This window comes from Rissa tridactyla, chromosome 5 (assembly GCF_028500815.1).
Source record: "Rissa tridactyla isolate bRisTri1 chromosome 5, bRisTri1.patW.cur.20221130, whole genome shotgun sequence".
Lineage (NCBI taxonomy): Eukaryota > Metazoa > Chordata > Aves > Charadriiformes > Laridae > Rissa > Rissa tridactyla.
Genome location: NC_071470.1, coordinates 71121732 through 71137635, shown reverse-complemented (window position 1 = coordinate 71137635; position 15904 = coordinate 71121732). Strand labels below are relative to the sequence as shown.

The 15904-nt window shown below is 47.0% G+C and overlaps 1 protein-coding gene across 12 annotated transcripts in view; it reads left to right on the top strand.

Moving 5' to 3' along the window:
- Window positions 1-11711, top strand: part of RNF150 (ring finger protein 150) — a 156148-nt gene extending 144437 nt beyond the window's left edge. For all 12 annotated transcript variants that reach the window (XM_054201964.1, XM_054201965.1, XM_054201962.1 and 9 more), the window contains one exon: window positions 3440-11711. In XM_054201964.1, the coding sequence (XP_054057939.1) occupies window positions 3440-3558 (119 nt within the window). In that variant the 3' untranslated portion in view covers window positions 3559-11711. The remainder of the gene's footprint in view (window positions 1-3439) is intronic.
- The last annotated feature ends 4193 nt before the right edge of the window (window positions 11712-15904 follow it).

The following is a 15904-nucleotide window of genomic DNA, read 5'->3' as shown; positions in this document are numbered from 1 at the left end:
GAAGGAGTCTGTTTTATTGCGCCTCTCAAACGAATGTGTGTCAGGGAATATAAGCGAGTGGAAAAAGTCTTGTCTGGAAGTGGGCAGCGTGCTGTGGTGTATTGCGTTTCGCTGACATGAGAGGAATGTGGCAGCAAGGTCTACAGTTGCCTGCTCTAGGCACTAGCACTCAGGCTGAAAAGCAGCTTGGGATGTGCCTTTTGCTTCATTAAGCAAAAGGCTTTACGCCCGTGGCATGAAGTGCTGTGAAACACAGTGGAAGTATTAAAGCGTGTGTTGCTAGACAGGATTGCCAGTCTCAAACATCTAAAATCACAAGTCAGATATTCCAACATAAAACCTCTCTAGAAATTAGGGATGTGTTTTTATAAACTCTTTATTTCTTTTTTACATCTTGAGAGTCATCTATTTTTAAGTGAAAACTGAGATCTTCGCTGAAAGTTGAGATCCTCACCTTCCTTCAGGGCTTTAAGAAAAACAGCAAATTTCATAAAACTTGCAAAAAGGTGGTAAAAGTTCTTAAGAGTGTGTCAGGCATCTTCTGTAGCAGCTGTGTGATTGTACAAGCTTTGCCATTGTAAATAGGATCTAAAAAGCAGGGATGCAACGTGCAGGCTAAGCTCCTGGCACTTGCAGTTTAGTTGAGGCTTGCTAGCCTTTAACAAATGTCACTAACTGTGCTGGCTCACGGTATTGAGCAGCTGGCCAAAAGGCTTAAAAACAAAAAGCCACCACAGTCTAGAAAGCCTGTGCTGCGTGGGGGAGCCACGGCGAGGCAGTTTGTAGGCCTTACAGCCAGAGTTACCTACAGCTGATCTGTACCTGGTGTCACTTCTGCAGCTTCCCAGAGTTGCATCCCGTGCATGCTGGGGTCAGCAGTAGGACTCCTGTTCACAAGAGCAAGCAGGTAGTGCTGAGGGATGCATTCATTTCCTTGTGCTGTCTGCGGCTTCCAAAGAAAGGTCAATGCTGACCCTTTCCCTGAAAGGGAAGGTGTAAGGGACAGGGATGTCCGCAAGTTTTTCTCCCCACTCTGCTGAAGCAGCAGGCTGTAGCTTTAGGATTTGGAACTGTTAGCAAGAAAGAAAGGTGGAGCGTTCGTGTTTCCAGGCACTTTTGCAGCACTGGAAAAGCAGTGCCAGGGCAGAGACATGGGCATTTTTAGGGTCCTATGTTCATTGTTCCTACTGACCTAAACTTCAGTCCTAAAGAAGACAAACTACAAAGCCTACACTTCGGAAAGACTGAGGTCCAAGAATTTGAATAATTGTATGGGATTTTTAACGTAAAACTCAGGTTTGCTGGTTTGGAAAGCGGCTGCTCCTGTACATGGGTTGGACAGTTGGTAGGTGAGCCGTAAATCTGCTTCTGTTCTATCTGCCTCTCTTGAACTCAGTTGAGATTTTTTTTTCTGCTGTGCAACCCTAGAAGGAACAACAATTCTTGAAATACCATTCCAGCACCATAAAGGCTTCTCATTTGATGCTCTGACATTTGGTGTTGGCAGCTCAGCCTGCCTCTTCAGCATGCATGTGGCTGTCATCATTCAGCCAGTCCTCCTTCCCTGCACAGCTACTTCGGAGGAACACCACCTTTCTCTCAAGAGTGCTCCAAGCAGTTGTTTAACGTGGCTAAGCCTCAGGAGCTGTGTCACGCAAATGTAAATTTGCTTTTAGGTCAACATTTAAAGCATCATTTTCATTGTTTTTAAGAATCCTATTAGTTACAGAGGAAGGATAAATAATCCAGTGGTTTGGAACCACATCATTCTGGCTCGGGGAGCTGTTACCACTACAGATGACGTTTTAGGTCTTGGAGGTGTATGTGATGCACTGTTGTACTCTTGGATCCAGCAGTTCACCTGATGGTTCAATGTAATTGAAGCCCACTGAAGTGTGCAGGAGATACTCAGTTCGTACTTCCTCCACCTCCAGTGGAAACATTTATAGTCAGAAGCAATGCCTTGAAATGTTTTACTACTGTCATATTGATAGGGGGAAAAAAATAAACAGATATAAAGAGTCTGTGTGCATTAATTATTTATCTTGCAATCAAGAGAGTATAAAAATAATCCAGGGCTGTAAAGGAAAGCACTGGCTCTTTCAGTTTGAATAATGCAGACCCCGCTCAAGCATTCTCTGCAGAACATGAGGTCTAATCCCAGCACAAGTAAATAGATGTTTTTTTTTCTGTAAAACAGATTTAAAAATCATGCAGCTCTTGAGAGGAGAGTAATTGTGCTCACTTAGCTTCAAGTGAATAATTAAACTGTGAGGAGTTATTATTTTCCTGGCTCCTCTGTAATGTTTCTTACTTATTAATTCTTAGATATTCAACTTTTAGACTTTTTAGCATCAATCAAGCTCTGCTTCTATTGTCTGAAAAATAAAATATGTAAAGGAAAAGCTGCCACGGATTTAAATACATTGTATTGTTACAGTATAAATATCGTCATTGTAATTAAGCCACTTGAAAATATGAACCATCAACTTTTTCTCTCAGGGACTCAGGCACCTATGGGATTTTTGTGCCTTTGAAAATCTCCCCAGAGATCCACTGTGCTTTGTTTCTCCTGATTGTTCTTGAAAGAAAATTAGCTTTTAGTCCTTTAAAATCTGTTGACTTTATCTGCTACTAAATACACACGTAGTAAGGGCTGTGGGATCAAAACAAAAACAAGTTGTTACTCCTACGCTTGTAGTTTGGCAAAAGTCAATAATCTGACTCTTACTGTATTTGGGATCATGGTGGATTAAGGTGGATCCCTTTGGCCTGGATCAAGAACCTGCAAGGTATCTTCAAATCAGAGAAAAGGGTGAATAGAAAAGAGACTGGAAAAGGACGAGAGAAGGCACCTGAGGGGGCAGGTAGCCTGGTCCTGAGTCCTGGGGCAGAACTAACAACACCCTGTTGCTCCTTCCAGACATTAGCCTACTAGTGCGCTCTTAAAAGTCTCTGCTAACAGAGATTCTGTCACCTAATGAGAGTTTGGGCAGATTTTTTTCCCATTAGAAATGTTTTCCTGGTGGAAATGTTTTCCTGTTTTCCACCAGGTGCCTGTGACTTTGTCCTTAAGTTGCTGCCTTTGTGGGGAGAGTATGATGATGCCATGTTGAGGGAATGGGGAGGAAAGTGCTCAGGCAACATGAGGAAGGTTGTGGAGATGAAAGAGCCTGGATGGAGAGCCCCGTGAGGATTAGGAGGGGAAGAAAGTGTTACCCATCCAGGCTCCTTGCCATCATGTTTCTCGCTAATAATGGCTTGAACTTTCTGATATTTTTTAAATACTTTAGACGGATATTGAGTAAGAGCAAAGTTCAGAACCTAAGCACTACCTCAGTGGTGGAGAAACCTTTCATCTGCAGAACTATAAAATAGTGATACGTTGACATCAAGATGTGACCATAATGCCCTTTTCCTGTCTTTTCTACCCTCACAGATGAACAGGAGCCAGCAGTCAGCAGTGATTCAGATATTTCATTGATTATGGCAATGGAGGTTGGACTGTCCGATGTGGAGCTTTCCACTGATCAAGACTGCGAAGAGGTGAAGTCTTGAAAAACAAACAGAGATCCAACACTAAACTACAGGGGAGGGTCACAGGGAGGGACCGAGTCAGCTTTCTAGGATTTGGACCAGTCATGCACATGCCTCCAGAGCACTGTCACTCCTGCACACTCCATTCTGAGATGGTCACGAAAAGCAATAGCAACAGTTGTGTCTGCCTGGATGCGGTTTCATCATCTACATACGTTCATTTTGTTCACATGGGAGATGAACGCTTCCAGTTTACCCACGTGCTTGAGAGCAGTCATGTAACTCTTCAGTGGCTCGTAAATACGCAACTGAAATGACAGCTTGAGTGTTTTCTACACTTGTTTGATTGGGGGTTTGTTTCTTTTTTTTGAAAAGACGTATGTTTGTTATGTTTGTTTGTTTGTTTGTTTATAGTTTGTAATGGATGGACGCTCTGTTTTTGTTGACTGACCCCAGCTTTTTCAAGAGTTCAATCCAGAAATCTGAATTCCCGTTCACTGGTCACTTCATGATCTGACTCCAGGATTTATCATTGCCTTGTTGTTTCTGCGTGAAGTACACGTGGCTTCAGAAGGACGGTGCACCAGCACCCTGCATTAATGTGAAGCCTGCTCCCATTAAGTGGGAGCCTTGGAAATGGTGCATTCTGAAGGCCTTTATTTGTAAAAGAGCTATGAATTAACAGAGATTGCTGAGATTTGGGTTAAAACTTCATTATGTTGGCTTTTACTTAGAGCTCTGCTATAGACGAGTATTGTACAGTGTGAAAGAGAGAAAGAAAAGCTTAAAGCTTCACTCCGTCCTTGTAGTCCTTTGCTATATTTTATGCTATTAGCAGTTGTCAGTACATTAATGGCCTTCCTTCAAGTCACCATTCAGTAGCTGAAAAAGAAGATCTAGTGTAACATCATGTCTTTTCTTAATTTTACAGACCGAAATCTGACCGGTAGGCTAAAGGAGTGTCTGAGAGGTTTCCAGAGGCTGCTTGTTGACAGCTGTGCAGTACACGAATGATGAGAATATTCTCAGAAAGGGTCTGGCGATGCTGAGATCAGTGTCAGAAATTGCTAATGAAGCAGGAGGCAGCTGGTTGGAATGTTTACTTCTGGTTTGTTTGGGGTTTTCTTCTTAGTGCATTTCACTTCTTATGTTTTGATGGTACTTTTTGCCCGCTTGTTATCCAACACAAGAGTTCAGGTCGTTCCTCGGCCTCCAGAATCCCTGTCAACATTGTCGCAAGCATAATGGCATACTTGCGATTTGTATATAGGTATATGTACCAAAATATTTTGGATAGAGGGGAGGGAATTTGAAAATAAACAGAACTAACATAAATTGGAACACTTAAATAATAATGACCTGTGATGATTATTTAGTTCAGCCTGAGCTCTGCTTTCCAGGGAAAAGGTTATCGTTACTTGTTCACTGTATGATTTCGTTCTTCAGTCAAAATACTCAACTGTGGAGAGGCATTTTTAGCTTACTGTTATACAAGAGTAAATGGTTTCCGTTGACAGTCAGATGATTTGAATCACATTACTGCCTCCTGAGTAAGTCCATAGAATCAACAATTCATCTTACATCGAAATTTCATGGAGAGGTCAAACATTTTGACTTGATGGTGTCATGGCAGCATCTCAAAATGCAACTATTAGGGTTCTTGCTGCATTTGATCTCCTTGTGGATTTACTCGTTAGATGCGGAAACCAGCTTCCAGCCAAAATTGGGTTTGTCAGACCTTATTCAGGAACAAATGTGTTTAGAACTATCCCTAAAATTTTGGCCAACTTGCTTCTTTAGTACAGGAAGAAGGAAAAATTATATTCCATGCTTTTTGGTCCAGTTAGAACTCAGTTCATTTTATAGCTTATTTTTTTTTATGTTCTTAGGGATGTTCTGAATTGCAGGGTAACTTTGAGGCAAAGGAGCACAGCGTAATCATCCTTCAAAACCACGATCTGGAAATGTGCCGTTACATTTTTATAAGCCATTTGAAAGGATATCTCTTTTTAATTAAAGAGATACAGGCAGCTGGAAATCTGCTTGGTTTAAAAAGAAAGTTAGAGATTTTTCCAGAGGGCACAGCTAGGTCAGTCTTGCCAATATTTGTGGTTCTGTAATTATTTTTTCCTTATTCTTTAATGTTTTCTCTATTCCTTGCTGCTATGGGAAAGGCCCACAACGTCAAGGGAACCGATGCTGAAATTCACCCCTACACAAGAGAGTTTGCACAAGGTACCGCACCAGCTCCACCTAAGCTCTGGAAATAATGCTGAAGTGGGATTTAAGTGATGTTTACACCAAATACTGTCCCTTCAACACGGGAATGAATTTAATCTCAAATGACTGCAGGGGAAAGAGTGAAGCTGGTTATACACAGTCAGGTCTCTCTATGGAAAGTACACACACCGGTACAATTTCTTCTCCAGCGCTGGAGCCTGGGTGCTACATGTCACAGGAACATCACGAACACGATGTCCAAGTTGTCAGTGATGCTTTAACATCCGTCCACTGCGGCCCAGCACACACAGACAAAAAACTCCTGGCCAAACTGTTTGGGGTTTCGGAGGAGCTGTCGCGAAGCCTTCATTTCATTTCACAAACTTAAATAAGTTAATCTCAATGGATAGATTGACCAATTATCTGTTGCCATAGCGGAGTCACCCACAGCACAGCAGTGCAAGCGAGGTCCGCGGAAAAGCAAGGGAGGAGGTGAAACGCCCAGCAAAATCATTAATGGGAGCTGTGCTCAGAGGGGCATCACATAGGTGGAAACCCTGCCTGTATTTCTAGGAGTTAGTGAAGGATTTCGCACTGTGCATGCTCTTTTCTGACGTATCGCATAGCAGATGTGGTCCCTCGGGGTCCACAGGTGGCCACTGGCAGAGGCGGGGTGCTAGGCTGGCTGAGACGGTTTTACGTATCACCATACTGCGGTCTCTCAAAAGAGGCCTCCTGGCAAATCTGGGTCAGGAGTCTGTCTGCTTTTGTTTACCCAGTTCTACCTGCAGTTTCGCTCAGGAAAGATGTTTTTCCGTCCCTGTCCTCAGGTGTTCTACAGCTCTGAGCACTGTTAAGCGATAATGAGTGCAAAGCCAGGTTACACATCACTGAAGCCAGAACCTGGGAAAGCACTTAAGTAAATGTTTTATTCCGTCCTTCTTCAGCAAAGCACTTTGGACTTGTACCAAAATCAGGTTATTTTCAACAAGTCTTCTATGAGCATAATTAAGCCCCTGTGTCAAATGGAAATGTTTTCCTAAAGCAGGACCTGGCTGACAATGTTCTTCGTATATATAACCTGTGAAATGCCTTGGGAATTTGAGGTGCTTCATAAATATTAAGACCCCTAGATGTATGTTTGTAACATGTATGAAAGCCTTAATTCTGCAGATCTGCGTGCCCATGCACGTTTTTGCTTACATAAGTCTCTCCACTGAGATTCCCCACAGGGTAAAATTAAACTTCCCAATTTGCAGCTTTGGGCAACATCAATCCCATCCTGAGCATGGTGCGAGTCCTCGGTACCGCTGCCCTCTGAGCTTGGGCTCCGGCATTAAATATGTGGGATTCAGATGCTGGGGACACAGCACACTGCCTGTTCAGAAGGGAAAGCAGCCTTTAGCATACAGCCAGGAAAAAACCAAAATCCTCTGGTGCCCTCTGACGAACAAGTAAGTGCTCATGCACATAATTCTGCGGACACGCTGTGATTGCCCACCCACGGTGCTGGTGGTGGGGCAGAGGGGCACCTCCTGCACAGGGCCGGTGGGCCAGGGACGGTGCAGCTCTCTGAGAAAGATGCTCTTGTCACTAAGTTGATCTTGTGTCTCTCCAAACTCCTCCTCTCCTGTCATCTGAGGCTCTTTTCTTTTCCATGAGCAAGTAGTCGGTGAGAGAAGCATTCGCTCATCTTCGCTCAGGCTGGGTTGCAGGGTGAAACTTGGATGGACGGAGACTGCACTCTCAGTGTCCTTTGATTTTCATGGGTTTCACTAAACTGCCTTCCCAACGGTCTGTTCAATAGGTAGGACATGTAAAAAGTTACATGGGCAGAATTTTGCACTTGCAAACGACCTGATGTTTGCATGCAGGTGTGCAAGGCACCACCTCTCCATCCCTTCCCCACAGCTGACCCTTTCTGGTGGGGATAAAGATCTGTCACTCGCTGAGGATTTGGTGTTGTTTTTTTTTATTTTATGACTGCTTTAGAGCCTCAAACCCAGGATCAGGACAATCATAGCACTGCAGTTAATTCTTTAAGCATTCCATAGAATTAAATTGCCATGTATGCATATAAAAGTACATTGATATGACTATGGAAACTGTATTGTAGTGGAAACGGAAGCAGCTGCCAATTTTAGACTTTTTATAGGAGGGAGATTGTGGCACTAAAGAAAAAGGCTTTGTAGAGGCAATTTGAAAAAAAAAAAAATTATTGAAATCACATATGATGATAAGAGGTCCCTCGGATCTCACCGCTTTAATGACCCCTGGATCAGGTCCAGAGGAAGTCATTGCAAGGAGGACAGTACTTCGTCTCTTGCTGAATGACTCGTTTGGGATACATTCTTACTTCGTTAACAAAATGAACCCAAGCACCAGAGACGGATCCGGCTCTTGAATTTAATCTTTCTCAAAGAATATGCATTTTGTGATCCAAAGGTTTTGTTGTCAAACCTGTTAACCCACCTTCTTTCCCCCCCTGCTAAATAAAAAGAAATGCTTGTCCAATTTGAAAAACGTCTAACTCAGAAGACCTTTGCATATGGACGGGTTGCCCTGGCAGGTATCTGCAGATCGCTTAACAACAGTTACAGATTTTCCATGAAGTCTGTTTTATTTGCCATTCTTGTTAAACCTGGAATGCGGTTGTCGTATAGATTTTGCAGACTTTTGCCTTGCAAACTTTTTCCCTTTGAATATATGCCCCAGCCCTTTGAGCGGATTCTGTGGTTAAAAGGCAAAGATCGGGGCACAAGTCTTTATAGGGAAATCTCTGGACTGCGGGTCCTTGCTGTGACAATTGGTCTGTGCTGAAATGAGGATAGAGGCTATGCCTAACAGCGGGAAATGCCTTTCAGCCCAGGCAGCTGGGAATCTCCCAGGCTTTGTTTACAAGAGGCTCGTTCCTTCATGGTCTCTGTCTGTAGGAAAGCTCATGACTAAGCATATAGTTTGAAATAAGCCAGGAATAGGAATTTACAGGCTGTGCAAACCAAGGAAACCAACAGTCATTTATTGATTTCTGTTTGTTAGAAATAATGGACTTTTTTAACCATTTGTTGTTCTTGTAGATCCCTGTTGCACGGCCAAAGTTACCGGTCTGCTAGGAATAGGGGCCAGGACAAGCCGAGTCTCTAAACAGAAGAGGGAGGGCTTGGTTTGCTGTTGGGATGCATCCATTTTGCAGGAGTCAAGAGGAGGAGAAACTCAGCCAGTTCCTCCCCAGCCCCTCTCACAAATGTTTGCTCTTGCGTGAGCTTTTGCTGCAGGGGAAGGGGATCATGGGATCTAACGCTGCGCCGCTTCTCTCTTGCATCTCGTGCTGCCTGTGTCTCTTGTAGCAGGTTGGACTGCTCTGTGTCAGCACGCGGGAAGGGAGCCAGCCAAAGTTCGGCTTAAGGGCTTAATGAAAGATAGGCCATGGGGGTTTGGCAGATTTAGGGCAGCCGAGCTGCTTCATATCCAGTGCTGACCAGGACTGCTGCCTCGTTGAAGAGCACCGAGCATTGACTGATTTGTTTTATAGAATCATAGAATGGTTTGGGTTGGAAGGGGCCTTAAAGATCACCTAGTTCCAACCCCCTGCCCTGGGCAGGGACACCTCCCACTAGACCAGGCTGCTCAAAGCCCCATCCAGCCTGGCCTTGGACACCTCCAGGGATGGGGCATCCACAGCTTCCCTGGGCAGCCTGTGCCAGTGTCTCACCACCCTCACAGTGAAAAATTTCTTCTTGATATCTGATCTAAATCTCCCCTCTTCCAATTTGAAGCCAAATATAGATGCAGAACGTGTGAGCGTATATGGGGCAACCGGCATGTCAGAAATGAATGGGCTTGGTTAACGCAAGCGGGGAAAAACAGTGTCGCGAAATATTTTAGAGGCGAGGGAAAATGAGGGTGGAGGTGCTGTTTTAGCTGACTTTTTAAACAGGGACAATTGATCCAACACAAGCGCTGCTTTTATTTTACCAAGCTGTTACCTGAACTAATTGATAGTTTCGCAGTTGAAAGAGGAACGCCAGATGGACTTTTTAGCCTGGATTTGTTTGCGTAGCAGATGGCAGCGGCGGGCTGGGACGGCGAGCGAGGGAGACGGCTGCCCTCTGCCGCACGCTTCCCCTGCCGAGCTGGAAACCCACTCCATTCCTCTTCCCTTCCTTGGCACTTCTTTCTCAAGGAAGAAAAAAAAAAAAACAAAAAAAAAAACCCCAACCTTCTGAGCTGGAGCTGTATTTCAAAGGGAGAAATAGAGAAGAAAGATGAATGAAAGATGTTGTGGATTCTGAATGTAAAGCCAACAGATGAATTTTCCATCTGAAATTAATCTTGTCTCTCTCAACTATTTTAATTGTGAATCGGTGGAAGTTATTTCTTTCTGGAGTGAATGGAAAGAAAAAAAAAGGGAGAGGAAAAAAAAGAAAAAAGAAATAACGTTTTCCCTTTCTTGTTTATTTCTTGATTCTTGAGTCCTGTGTAGCATTAAGAACAATAGCAAGATCAAGATGCTTGTTTGCTCTGAATGTATACAGTTATTTCAGATGTCGAATATCTAAATGTTTTGTCTGTGTGCGTAATACCATCGTTAACTTCTTGTTTCATGTTAGGAACCTGAAATGACTGTACTGTTTTATAATTAGAAATGTAAAGAGGGGACAGTGGGTGGGAGGGTCTGTTATTTTTATAGCAAGATGTTCCTTGTATTTAGTGAACATTTAAAATGGTTTTGTACTTGTCAAAATATACATTCCATCCATTTCCAAAAGAGAATTATTTTTATTTAGAGTAGTTTCTAAGCAAACAGAAAAAAATGTGGCATCCCATTTGTAGGCAGTTCATGAACAGAGCAGAAGTATCCTGGTTTTCGATGATGGCTCCAGAGCTTTTTTCCAGCTGGGCCCCTTCTCAGCCGCTGCAGAGCCATACCAGCAAATGCCGATGTTCGAAAGGGAATAAAAATCCCGTACGAAACAAATACCACATGGATCAGTGCAAAGCTACCGAAATAACTTCCAGTTCGGAGACAATGGTCTGTCCCAGTGAAATTCTCCGAGTTGGTCAGTCCTGCTGTGGGTTTACTGGGAGGCCGCCGGCCCTGCCCCTGCCTGGGGGGGTGACAGGGTTGTCACACTCGGGCACTGCGGCGCTGGCCGTGCTGCGGCTCCCTCAGGATGGCAGCCTGTTTTTGACGGAAACTGTTTTGCTGGTGAGGCGGTGGGTTTCTGCAGGCTGACCATCTTGTGTTTCCTCTGACTGGGGAAACGACCCTTCATCTCCACGTTTAAAAAAAAAAAAAAGAAATTTCTTTCTCCAGCCAGCTGCGCTTTGGTTTGTGAAACACCTACCAAAAGACCATGGCAAAATCACACAGTGGCATTTGCACAGGCACTTCTTTTTCTTGGAGTTAGCTTATTTCCCCCCCACACCCCACTACCTGTGACTTGCTGCCAAAACAGCGCGGTAGCAGTTTGTGAAGCAAGCCTTTTTTTTTTTTTTTCCTAGCGTTACTTTCTGTACAGTATTGCAAACATACTTTAACTCTTTGCTGATATTTTATAACGTATACATCTTCTCCCCCAATGCACTTTATCTCTCTTGAAAAATGTGGGAGTCGGAGAACTACCATCCTAAAGGGATTTGCCTGAAATTATGAGGCACACACTTTTTATCAATTTTTTTTTCCTTCTTGCTTCATTATATACTGTAAATGCTAAAGAGCACGGACAGTGACTCAGCTGGGGGAAGCACCAAAATGTTGAGGCTAATATTTGGAAGCATTATTCAGTAGTACAACATGGCTATTTTTGTTATATAGAGGATTATAATGTAAATATGTGAGACTGTGTTATTATGTACTAGTAAAATATTGCAACTCTCGAAGGTAAGATGGTGAATTCCAAGGAATTTTATTGCAAGTTTTTTAATAAAACGAATCTGATTACTGTGGCGTACATGTTTTCTAACAGGCTGTGTGAAACTGGCATTTCCTGATGTGTGAAACTTGCGGATTGTTTCATCCTGAGCTTAGACGCTGCAGACTTTGGCAGTCACCGGCGGCAGAAGCTACAGGGGGAAGGGACCCGAGTGGCAGCCTGGCCTCCGTGCCACCGCTCCAGCCTGTCACTGCCCTGGTCCCCTCTGTCCTTCAGCTTCTTTTGATGAGAAAGCAGCGGCTGGCGGGGGGGAGGTAAAAGTTTTTCCCTAAGGGAAAGCTGCAGCCTCATCCCAGACGCTGGGCATGATGTGTCAAAATAGCTTTAAAAGGTGACAGACGGCTCCACCATGCCTCGGTAGGAATGGCACCGCCGTTCAAGGGGTCATCTGGCTGCTCTTTGATCGGCCATTGCTCCATGTCCCTGGGAGCGAGGGGACATGGGAGAGCCCCAGGGATTGTAGCGCCATCCAGCATAGGTGTGCTGCTTACAAGAGCTTCGAGGCACAGTGAAAATCCTGCTAAAAGAAATTTAAGAGACTTAAAGAAAAGTTTTCCAGCAGAGGCAGAAGGCGGCAGACAGGAATCCCTGAAGGAGGGCCAAATCCTGGCCCCAGCCACAGCCCCCCCACCGTGGGAGCCTGGCCAGCCCCATCCTGGCCCACATTTCATGCATGCTGGCCGGTGCCTCCAGCACAGATGCCTCTCCCCCAGCCGCAGCAATGTGTTCGAGGCATCGAGGTGCCAAATCGGCTGGGGCTCTAACTCGGATTCCACCCAGGGGTGAGGAAGGCAGCAGCCGTGGGATGGATCACACCCGCTTCCCCCAAATCCCCTTGCTCCCGTGCGCCCACCCTCCTGCTGGGCGTTGCTCTGGCTCTTCATGATGGAGGGGCAGCAACGTGTCTCAGGGCTGGAAAACCGCATGTGACTTAACGTGGTTTTATCAGCAACACTGGGAATTATTTTTCCCCTCCCAACCCGCGGCACAGCCTGGAGCTCCCTGTCCCACCAGCCCTGCTCCAAGCACAGAAGCCCTCCGCACCGCAACCAACCCTGGGCTGCTTGTAGAGGGAGATTTTAGGTATTTCTAGCCAAGGAATCTGGTCTCGCTCTTCCCCACATGGCTCCCCCCCGCCCGCCGCTTTGTTCTCTGCCTTCATTTAATAACGGGGCAGGGGAGCGAGGGAGCGGGGCGGGTTTTCCTTGGCAGGCAGCTGTGCGCAGTTGCAATGTGATCTGCACACACAACACAGCTGCCGCCCGTGCTGCAGATCCGGCGGGAGGCAGCAGAAGGAACGCAGACTGGAGCTGCTGGAAAGGGCAGCAGGGCTATAAATAACGAGGGGCGTAAGGCAATTAATTCCAGGATACAAGCACATACTTAGGGCTTGGGTTACGTCACTCTCTGCTGTATATGGGATTCACTTCTGGGCAAAATACACAAATAAAGCTGGGCTGCTCTATGCTGGTTTTTTGCTTTTTTTTTTTTCTCCAGAAGGAATAAGCCAAATAGTATTTACTCCTGTGATTCAAGGAGGTGACCCTCACACCTGTCACAGCCAATGGAGAGGACTCGGGATTCAAAGGGAATTTTTCCCCATTTGCACTGTGCGATGATTTGCACGACCCAGGGTCACTTCTGTCCTGTGATCTCCAAACCACGCAAGGAAAGAAAGCAAGCTTTGTGCTGCACGCTGTGGGGTGCCCGAAGGGGAGACACAGTGGTCTGTGCTGGGTCTTGGGGAGCCACTCTGGAAAAAACACTCTGAGAAGACATTCTGTAACACAGGGAGATCTGGTGGGATCCCAGGGGGAAGAAGAGGACTTCATGGCCCAAAGGAAAGCTAATGGGTTGGTGTATTTACCATAGGTAAGCCATAGGAAATCAGTGCTCAGTAAGCGAGGGTGTAGTTTTGCAACACTCTTGTTCCTCAGCTTTTGATCCCCGTGCAAACAAGCTGCCAGCAAGCCCTGACAGTGGCAGAGGCGGGCAAAGTGTCACTACCCTCATGTGCCTGGACTACCCTCTGCTGCAGGCTGCCACATCGCTCCTCTGGACATCCTCCTGGACATTTACATCTCAGTAGCTTGGCTTTATGGTCCATCCTCTCACCTGAGAGCAAAGGCAGGCTTGCATGGAGAGGCTGGCAGTGACTCATGGTGGCTGAAGCCCAGGCAGATGTCCCTCCTCCTGCTCCAGCTAGGAAGCATGGTAGCTCTTGGCAGAGGGACAGAGCAGCCATCTGGGAGCGGTAACGCCTTAGATGTGTTGTCAGAGCCCCAGAGCTCATCTGCCAGAGCCCATAGCTCAGATTAAGTTGTTCCTCAGTCCCTGCTTGGGACAGCTGTGCAGGCTCTGACCAGCAGCCCGACGAGCCTGTGTCTGATTCAACTGAGACCAGATGCCCACAAAGGAGTAACGCCAGGGCAGTGGCCCCCATCCACACCACTCCTGGTTTTGGAGAGGTCTGTTACATCCCTGTGGTGTCAACGCTTCCCAGCTGCAGGGGCCGAACTCACACTGTCGTGTTTGTGGGATGCTGCTCTGTGCCTTGGCATAGAATCATAGAATGGTTTGGGTTGGAAGGGACCTTAAAGACCATATAGTTCCAACCCCCTGCCATGGGCAGGGACACCTCCCACTAGACCAGGCTGCTCAAAGCCCCATCCAGCCTGGCCTTGGACACCTCCAGGGATGGGGCATCCACAGCTTCTCTGGGCAACATGTTCTGGTATCTCACCACCCTCACAGTAAAGAATTTCTTCCTAATATCTAATCTAAGTCTCCCCTCGTTCAGTTTAAAACCATTACCCCTTGTCCTATCACTAAACTCCTTCAGTCCCTCTCCATCTTTCCTGTAGCCCCCTTCAGGTACTGGAAGGCTGCAATAAGGTCTCCCCAGAGCCTTCTCTTCTCCATGTTCTCGCTGCCTTTCTCCAGACCCCGCTGCCCTTTCCTTAACCGGACAGTGTGGGGGTTCCCGACCGGAGCACGACACCAGGAAGGAAGGATGAAGATGGGGACGTAGCCAAGGTATCACCCGGCGCTACGATGGGAAACACTCCCAGCCCCATATGGGCTTTCGGATGGTACCAACGCAGAGTGCAAATGGTGCGCCCCAGCCCCGAAGGCCGGGGGTGCCCGGGGGTGCCAGTCCACCCCCTGTCTGTCACGATGTTTGTGACATCCCATGTTGTCTGCCAAGCCTCTGCTTCTGGAGGCAGAGGAACGAGGGTTAGAGGGGAGGGAGGGCGAGGTATGGCTGAGGTAGAAATGTTTCCCCCCACACACACATCCCCCACAAAAAAAAAAAAAAAAAAAAAAAAAAAAAAAAAAAAAAGAGTGAGGAAGGGCGTTTATCCCTGCCGGGAAGGCGGAGGGAGCTGCTCCATCCCTGCCTTCCCCTGGCCGGGTCTCTCCAGCAGGAGGCTCCCCCGCCTCGACAATCCATAGGCCGCGCCGGGCCTGCGCCGGCACCCGGGGGCTTCCTTCGCGCCGGGGAGACGCGCCCTCCCTCCTCCGCGGGCGTGAGGGAGCGCGGGGGGGGCGGCGGCGGGTCGTCCCCCTAAAAGCCCCGAGCCCCTGCGGGTTTGGGGCGCAGCCCAGCACCCTGCCGGACGGGGACGGAGGGTCGCTTAATTAAAAGGCTGCAATTAGCCCTTGACAGCCACTTGGAGAGGTCCCCCGGGGGGCGTTTGCGGGAAAGCCCAGGAAAGGTGTGAGGGCGACTGGGTTTGTGGCCGCTGGCGCATCCGTCTGGCCTGGTGGCCAGCAGATTCGGCAAAGGGGAGCAGGGCTGCTGCCCCGGTTCATGGAGAGGGGAAAACGAAGTGAAGCCCGGCGAGGGCATTTGGTGAGGGTGACTTCAGCAGCAGGAGTGGGGCTGGAGGCCAGCGCTGCGGCCCCCACCAGAGCCCAACCCCCGGGTGAAGGAGGGGACACGTTTCAGCCACGCTTTAGCTAAAGGAGTGTTTTTTAAAGCAAGCTGCTGTTTGTGCACACGGCCACGCCGTTTAAAAGGGTTATTTTGTCATGGCTTTGGCTATGGATTGGTCTGTGGAGGAAGAGACGTAGGCACGAATTGCCGGAGTCACCCGGCCTGGGGTCACCATGACAGAGTCACCATGCACTTGAACTTGCAGGGCTTTGGGTGGGGAAAAAAACCCACAAGCTGAAGCATGATGCCCATTGTAGGGTGCCAGATCTCA